Source organism: Paralichthys olivaceus, chromosome 24 (genome assembly GCF_024713975.1).
Source record: "Paralichthys olivaceus isolate ysfri-2021 chromosome 24, ASM2471397v2, whole genome shotgun sequence".
Lineage (NCBI taxonomy): Eukaryota > Metazoa > Chordata > Actinopteri > Pleuronectiformes > Paralichthyidae > Paralichthys > Paralichthys olivaceus.
Genome location: NC_091116.1, coordinates 5187802 through 5196725, shown reverse-complemented (window position 1 = coordinate 5196725; position 8924 = coordinate 5187802). Strand labels below are relative to the sequence as shown.

The 8924-nt window shown below is 42.8% G+C and overlaps 1 protein-coding gene across 5 annotated transcripts in view; it reads right to left on the bottom strand.

The window, feature by feature from the left end:
* Positions 1 to 2103: 2103 nt before the first annotated feature.
* Positions 2104 to 8924, bottom strand: part of zranb3 (zinc finger, RAN-binding domain containing 3) — a 63529-nt gene continuing 56708 nt past the window's right edge. For 4 of the 5 annotated variants that reach the window (XM_069521473.1, XM_069521469.1, XM_069521471.1 and 1 more), the window contains 4 exons: positions 7015 to 7188; positions 5898 to 6090; positions 3457 to 3588; positions 2104 to 2758 (listed from right to left, as the gene is read on the bottom strand). In XM_069521473.1, coding sequence (XP_069377574.1) covers positions 2642 to 2758; positions 3457 to 3588; positions 5898 to 6090; positions 7015 to 7188 — 616 coding nt within the window. In that variant the 3' untranslated portion in view covers positions 2104 to 2641. The remainder of the gene's footprint in view (positions 2759 to 3456; positions 3589 to 5897; positions 6091 to 7014; positions 7189 to 8924) is intronic. The other variant, XM_069521474.1, reaches the window with a different exon arrangement.

Below are 8924 nucleotides of genomic sequence, written 5' to 3'. Positions count from 1 at the left end.
GAAATGGAATAACCACTGGAATGGCGCCAAAATATAACGCCGTGCCATCTGAATGCAAATCATGATTGAGTTATGAATGATTTGTATAGTATACTGTCAATTGTTGTCTGGTTGGAGCAGCACTTTTGCACATTTTCATGTCACAGACACCTAAAAAGACACATTTTGTCAGCTCAACCTATTTCAAAACACTGAAAATGAAACCTACAATGACAATAATCATACTTCCACATAATATAAAATCTTTAATTGGAATTGGAATTGAGTTATTGCAATATTAATCTATTTCTCAATTTGCTGTGGACCCCCATGAGCCCCGACAAGGCCCCACGAGGTCCTCTGACCCACATTGAGAAACATGGGGTGTAACTGATGTTGGCATCTCGAGGTATTGCATCGCTCTTCAAGTTTTTTCTTCTTTTTTAGACATTTGAGATAAAATGAAGCAACACTGGTGTGGAGGGTGTCAAGTTATGAGAGGGATCTAAAATAAAAAAACGAACCAAACCTCAATCTCAATCGATGGAGATATAAAAATATCGGTGCAATATATTTTATATAAATACTAACAAATTATGTACTGTCTCCAGGGTTCACAGGACTGGAGTCTTTCAGAACAATTCCTGTCGTATTCATTTGTCTTCACTGCTGTGGTGTTTTTCTGAATTCTATTTGCTTGGACGTCCTTTTGTATTTCCTCCTTTCTTTTTTCTTCTGTGCCTACTCTGTGATTTTCTAACTATATGCTATTATTTCCGCTACATATTTGCCCAGCTAATTCTGGCCTCATGACGCTCACTGCATGCTGTGTTGCTATGTAACCTGTCGAAATGTCTCTGCCGCAGTGGCACAGAGGCAAAGACGTTGATTGCACTTGATGGAAAAAGTGAGTTGGTTTCCGCTCTGATGCTGACTTTAAAACGGGAGGGGGCGCATTAGACGGAGGGCAAACACACAGACCTCTGCAACCGTCCGTCGGTGTTTGAGTCCATCTTTATTACTGTCATCACCTGCGGAGGTAATGTTTTTTCGTCTGGGCTGATAGGTTGTCCAACGAAAACAGTGCCGCGCGGCTGTGGAGCGGCCCTTTACCCAGCAGACCCTCTGGGAAGAACATGAGACGTCTTCATCTGGACCCTGCCTCATTATGGCTGCATCTGACAAACGCTCCCTCTTTCAATAGTCTTTTCTTCAGTCAAACACACTCGCTTTATTTGTGTAATGCACGGAAACACACTCGGCTACACTTTCTCCTGACTTTCCTTCTCCGCTCACTTTCTGTCTCCCGCACATGCACACACACCTTTTGGGTGTAATAAAACAGCCGATCAGAGTCATTGGCTGCTGACAGGGACTGACACTGAAACCTGCTGTTGTTGGAAGGCTGCCTGGGAGATGTTCATTACTCAAAAAGCTTGTCGGTTTGGACAGGAGAGGAACAACGGTCTTATTAAGTGGAGACCTGGAGCAGCCGTAGGGGAAATACACATACACCCACACGTGCACCCACATGGGCTCAGAGAAAGTTTGAAGCTGTGGTTTCAAGCCAGCGCTCTGATAGGCTGAGAGGAGTTGGATCTGCCAGAATTATTTTTTTTAACTCTCCCGCAACGGCGAGATTTGCTGAGTTCGCCTTTTGACACGGCAGGCAAGACAGACAAATCGTGACATGACAACATCTGCGACATCGATGACGGAGTCTCAACGCAGAGAGGGGAAGTCAATTTTTGCTGCGGAGGAATGTGATGGCCTCATTTTCGCAGGAGCCTGCTGATATTGATTGGAGTTTCTGATGTCTGTCTGGCTCATTGTATAACTCTCCCAAGAACAGATTCAATATTCCCGACAGTGCTGAACCTGAAGCCTTGTTTCCATAGTAACTCTGCTCTCCGTCTCTCTAAACATAGCCCTCTTGACTGACTTTAGCTCTGCTCAGATCATCAAGCACAGCTGAAGAGGAGGTAGATGCATGGACATGGACAATAATGTTCCTGACTTGAGGCGATGAAACAATTTGCTAGCTTGTCAGAGCAACCAACGTCTTGGTGTATTTACAGTCCGAGCTTTGGTTAAAGCTCCTGAAGAACAGAAGGAGACAACATGGAACAAGAGGAAAATAGGTTTTTATTTCACTCGGGAGTGTTCACCTGTCTTCCAAAAGATTTACAAGGTGCCACTTGTTGCCAATGAGGACGCTCGCTCGTGTTTTATCACAAAGCCCCCAATTCATCTCTCACTGGCTACCTTTCACCAAGTTTGCGAAATCATAATAGCAGCATCTTTCTAAACAACCTGCTCCATTTCAGCCTCGTGCAAAAGGGGCCATCATAAATCAAAACTACCGTGCTTGACGGTTCGGGGACGAGAGCAGAGTACGCTGAATTTGCATAAAGTTGTTGTCGACGTTTAAAAAAAACAAAAATCTTCATTGCTACAGCAGCCGCTGGAGCAGAGTCCAACAGAAACGCGGTGATATCATGGTAAAGTGTGGCAGAAGCAAAGGAGGGATTTAGAGAGCATCTGACCTTTTCCTGGCATTTCTGATACTTTGCTGAGTTTTGTCTTTGAAGAACCATGATGCATCTTCATCCAAACTGTCAGAAATCATGTCGGCGGGAATTTTACACATATACAACCCTCTCTAAACCTTCATGTCATTCCATTTCCTGATGAAGAACCTACTGATGTCTGATGCAACCTTGGAGGCTGCCGCGCTCTTCCTTATCCTGCTGCGCTCTTTGGCTTGCTGAGCCGTCCTCTGTGGAGAAAAATGGAACATGATGTAAGAGGTTAAATCTGCAGTCGGCGCAGGAGAGAAAAGTGAGATCAATATATTGAGCATCTCTAGATTAAAGTGTCTGAGCGGTGGCATAAACAGCGAGAGGATCCCCTTATCAGAACACACAGTTCTCCACATCACTTTATAAACGTCAGCGAATAAAGCATCTCCTTACAAACTGACACCCACTCTGACAAAAATGCTTTCTAGCGTGGAAGTTAAGCACATTTAAGGTTACAATGAAAGCCGCGCTATATTTTGAAACCTCTGCTCTCAAATCAGTTCTTTTTTTCTGAAGTGAATTGTCTGTGATTATGAAATATCGACTGGAGGAGCTGAAAAAGGAAAATGTTCCCGAGACAGTTATATAGCACATTGCCACAAATGCAATATATCAATATGTCACACAACCACATCATGTGATGTTATTAAAAAGAAAATATAGCTTTGAGAGGGATGTTGTAACTTTTGATCAATGTGTTTGACCATGTATCACATTACTGCCATCGCACATGATCCTCAACATGAGTGATGACACTTAAACGTGGATAAAGGAGAGGTCCATGCACTGTGCACCTTAAATGTTAGATAAATTGCTTTTGCCCCTTTAAGACCTTTGGCTGTGGGAGCGGGTGTTGCGGCTGGTGTGGGTGCAGCGATGCAGAGTGTGCACGTACAGCTTTGTGGCAGACGGTGCACAGCGTCTGCAGGTTGTCCAGCGAGCACTGTCCTCCTCCGCTGTAGACTGGCCGGATGTGGTCGACCTGCCAGAAATTCCCTTCGACCGGGGCGCGGATCATTTCATTCAGCTGGAAACACACACAGAAGGAAGCGGTGAGCGTCTCGGTGCACTGTCCGCCCTCAGATCACAAATTGCCAAAATCATCCATCTATGATAAACTTTACTTTTGATCGAATTTGATTTCCTGGAAAACACAAATCCACGACAGGAAGTGATGAAAACAACAAGCAGACGACGGCCCCTGACAAAGGTTTAAGTGCTGAGATTAATGTAAGCCTGTGAGATTTTGAGGATAAGACCGCTTGATGAAAACAATAATTGCACCAAATCAATGACAGTGAACTTTGACTTTCAATTATCCATCACCGACAGATGCCTAAGGTACAGGCACATAAATCCCCCAAAAAATGTTTTGGCCTACATAATGAGCGGCTGTAGGGAAACTTAAATCAGCCGATCAGGCAAAAGACAGAAATTGGGTTAAATAAACCACAGGGAATAACATGCTACAATAGGATACACACATTCCGAAATTACTCAACTTTCTATACTGACTTTTTGGAGTAATCCAGAGAAAACTAAGACTTTTCTCAACTCACATAGCTGAATGAAATGAAAAGAGTTGGATTTTGAAGCTTTAAAGGTTCAGTGTGTAAGATTTTGGTGACAGGGATCTAATGGCAGAAAATGAATATAAAATAATTCTAGTGATGTTTTAATTGTGTTTAATCTAAATTGTACGAATTGTTGTCCCCCCCCCCCCCCCCCCCCCTCGAATGGACCCTTTATATTTTAATACTTTATGTCAGGAGTGGGTCCTCTCTATGGAGGCTGCCATGTTTTTTACAGTAGCCCAGACTGGACAAAATAAACACCTATATCTTTGATTTTAAAGATCTATAAAAAGAAAAAGAAACATGGATGCAGACTAAAAGAGAGAACACACACATGTAGAGGAGGTGAGGATGACAGAGAATTAGAAACAGAGACAAAGAAGCCTGATGGGAAGAGTTCAGGGTCGAAAATCCATTTTCCTGCTTTGAGTGCTACTCTGCAGACATTAAGGCAGTGAGCTGGAATTGATCCCAGTAGACTTAAAGACCAGGCGTGCTCGCAGGGGCAGAGGTCACGTGTGTACACACACAAAACACACACACAAAACACACACATTTCAGTCAAATGAACCTGCTTTTTTGCCAAAACCAAGCACCTTGCTTCTCCACAACAACAGACGTTCCCCAGAATTATGCTTATGGGCATGTAAAGGCACACACACACACACACACACACACACACACACACACCAAAACCCCTGGTTTGAACCAAAGAATGAGCCTATAATCTTGAGGCTTCTCCACCGCTGCGGCATCTTATCATGTGGCTGAGTTTGTTTCCTCTAAAGCTCGGTGCATCGATTGGTGCTGATGCTGCTGCCGCCGGCACTGGAAAAGAGAATGTGTGTGTGTGTGTGTGTGGGGAGGGGGGTGGCTTTGCAGGATAACAGCCAACCAAATCAAACAGGCTTACTGGTCGAGGCCTGGCACTGGGAGAAAAAAAATCAATGGGCCCAGCAATCCATTTACTGGGAGCTGGCCCCTTGGAGTGCAGATCAACGTGTGTGTGTGTGTTATGTGTGTGTATATGCGTGTGTTATGTGTGTGTATATGTGTGCGTGGGTGGGATGAAGAGTAGAAGGCACTTTTTTTGCACTTACACAAACACAAAGACAAAATATGTCTTTCCTTGTAAGTTATTTCGCTCACATCACGAGACGGCTGTTATTCAAGATCCAATAAAGTGGTTACACAATCATTATTATCTTTCAATACCGATGCAACAATGTGAGAGGAGAACTACACTGTTGTAGATGGTCAAGCTATTTTTAACTACTTTGCATGGTTAGGTGGTTCAGTCCTGTGGTTATCAACCTGTGGGTGAGGACCTCTTCAGAGTCTCAGGGTAAATCTGAGGGGTCATGAGATGTTTAATGAGAGAGAGAGAGATGTGAGATGTGGATCATTTAAAATCTTTATCCCTCCAAAAATGTTCAAATTCAAATGACCTAAGAGATTTTAAGGGAAAAACTACAAGCTTATTGCATGGCTTTTTAAATTTAGTCTTAAACATTGATGACAGAAAATAATAAAGGAAAAACACGGTTGTTTAGCAGCTTTTAAGAAACACCATTTCCCATCAGCCCTAGTGTGAGTAATACTCACTTTTATTGGATTAGTTATTTTCATTTAGCTATTTCAGTTTGGTTATTTTGAATTCAAATCCTATGTTTTATCTTGCTTATGGCCTACATGTGTCAATAGACATATACAAATCTAATTTATCTGCTATATTATTTTGTAAGAAACTCTGGTTTCCGACCTGTTTGAGTGACAGCTGGGTGAGCGAAGTGTTCTCCAGCATCTCCTTGCGCTGGGAGGGCGGAGCATCACGGACCTTCAGGAAAAGGTCGTGGGCGTGGAGGCCGCACAGCTGACAGACTCCCTGTTCCACCTCCAGCACCCGCAAGCGCATGTATGTTTGGCTGGAGCGCAACTGGAACTCCTCCTGGCATCTGGGTGAACATGGAAACATCTGGATTTGAATCACCAAACTTTCACGTTTAAAATATTAACAGCTGAAATTCCTCTTTGATTTTCATAAACACAGGAAAGCTGTCATCTTTTTCTTAGAAGCGCAGAGATAACTGTGTTAATTTCTGATAAGATCCAGGCACAGGGGAGTGAAGTGTCTCACCTTGACTGAGTGACCCGAATTTGGCTCTTGAGAATCACTTGAGGAAATTGAATTTCTAACTTAAATAGGCAGCAAGACTAGAGGAGGTACAGACGCAACACATTTTATCAGTTAAAAGAATTTAGCAGATCTTATTCAGAGGGAGCAGGAAATTATGGTGTGTTGCTCAAGGACGGAAAGACATTGCAGCATTCCTCCACTTTACAATATAATACTACTGTAATAATAATGATGGTGATGTGACTATGAAGTTAGAATCTTGAAACAACTATGATAAGAAAGGATGAGACCAGCGGACCAAAATAACTATAAGAATTGCAGTCTGATCTACTAACAGCAATGTTCCTAAGTCCTCAGCAAACACTGTTGCTTTAAAGCAAACCAAGGTGAAGTCAACGCTGTGCATGTCGTGTTTTACAGTTTGATTTCATGCATTTTCGTCTTTCTGACTATAATTGAATTTCCAGGTGCCAGATGGGTGGGCTTTGCCGAGTAGAGGAAAGTTTAAGAAATTTAATTTAAAATGCTCTTCTCTGATCAACATCCTAACAAGGACCAAATTGTCCTGTTGCACTAAATTCCACCCAACTGGAGCTCCAAGCAGGGAATGCTGAGATTTACAAGAATCGTTGGTGCCATACTTCCTTAAAACTTTTTGTGAAAACATTACACTCAGGAAAAAAAAAAAGACCCAGAAGCGTCTAATTTATCTCTGAGCCGTGTGCACTAAGTGTCACTGTACCTGTGGCTACAGAATCGAGTGTCCCAGGCCCCACCGGAGTTAGAGCAGGCCTGCTGGCAGGACAGACACAGAGGGACACCTTCACTATCCACAGCCTGCAGATAAGCAGAGTGTGATGATGACGGCTCCTCCGCAGCCTCACCGGACTCCTCGTCCTTCCTGGAGGGACAGAAACTGATTACATTCAGACATTAGAACAAAAAGGTTGTGTACCTTTGACCTTAACTTCAGACCAATGAGATGCGTGTTTAAAAGACCAGTTTACTAATTAGTTGCATGATGGGAAATGTAGGATCCGGTGTTACTGGATATTTTTTAGATGTCAAAATGCTGGAGTTACTCTTTGCATCAGAGTAGAGAGCAGTAGTGATGTAAACACAGCAGAATGAGAGGACTTGCATTTACAGCAAACAACATCTACAGAAAATGGCTACTAGAGAATTGATGATTTTGGGTCAAGGAGTCTGACACTGGGTAAATGCAATTAACTGACAGGGAATATGACAGAATACACTATGTAGATCCACTGATTGACCGAAGATAGGGTGTAGGAGCAGCTAAATACATTTACTCCCTCTATGAAAGCTCTGACTATAATTTAATTTCAAGGTGCCAGATTGGAGAGCTTTGGCAGTGAGAGCATAAATTGATGTATGCTACCTTTTTGTATTATGTACTGTACATATATAGTATGATTATTTTTACATTTCAAAGAGAAGTTACCTTGACTTGTGTGACAAAGACCACACATGCAAACATCCAGGCTCAATGCAAAGCTCAGTTTTTTCAACATCAGCAGAGGAGCAAACACAAGAGAGAGTTGAGAGACATATGGCTGGCTGTGTGTGTGTGTGTGTGTGTGTGTGTGTATGTGTGTGTGATGGGGATTCAGAACAGTTCAAGTATGTGTATGTGCATGCCCATCCTTTTGGCAGAGGAAAGCAGTTCTGGGCATTTGCCATGTCGTCGCAGCAGGGTGCTATAGCCACGTTGGAGGGGACAGATGGACTAAATTCTCTTTCCCCATGGTTTACAATTCAGAGAGACAGAGATGGGAACAAAGAGCCAGAGCGCTACAGAGGGAGATTTAATCATTGAAATGGAGAAGAAAACCCTCTAAAAAAGGAACCTTGCTGCTTCAAAGTTGAGAAGATACCAAAAATTGAAAAGTACCAAGAGACAAATGCTGTGCCAGCAACGTCTAGTGGATGAAAGAGAGACAGAAATAGACTTTTTACTGGTGTGCCCATACTGAGGATGGTGGAAGCATGGTGGTCAGGAGAGAAAATCTAACCCAGAAATACTTGGTTAGGTGGTGACTGTGAAAACGACAATTAAGGCAGAGAAATCAAAACATATTCAAGAATGTATATTTATTACATTGGATTAATATATGTACTTTGCATGTAGCTTCAAAGTCATTTAAATGAACGTATGCACAAAGCCAGTGAGCGTGTTGGCTGCTCGACGTCGCAGCATGAGGTAACTCTCTGAAAACTCCAACTTCAAACTCCAGAAATCATGCAACATGCCTTCAGCAGCACGCAGCCTGTTAATGTTTACCACCGCGGCTCCTCTCTGATGCTCCATACCAAAGGAAACCATAGGCACCAGAGGGGGAAAAGATCCGATGCTGCTATTCCACCTGTCAATCGCTGGAGCGCTGGCTCGCTGTTGATCAGGGGGCAGAGTCTGTTTTACAGAATAATCAAGTCATATTTCCCAAAGTAAAGAATTGCAAAAAGGATTAATTGATTTAAATCCTTGAATCAGCATCACATAAATCCAAGGTTTTAAAGGAAAAGTTGGAGATTTCAGGAGATATGATTGTGTTACTGTGAATATTTCAGTGCTACCTCCATCTAACGCTGAGACTTTGTTTTATATTTGGGGAGAGGCATTTATCATTT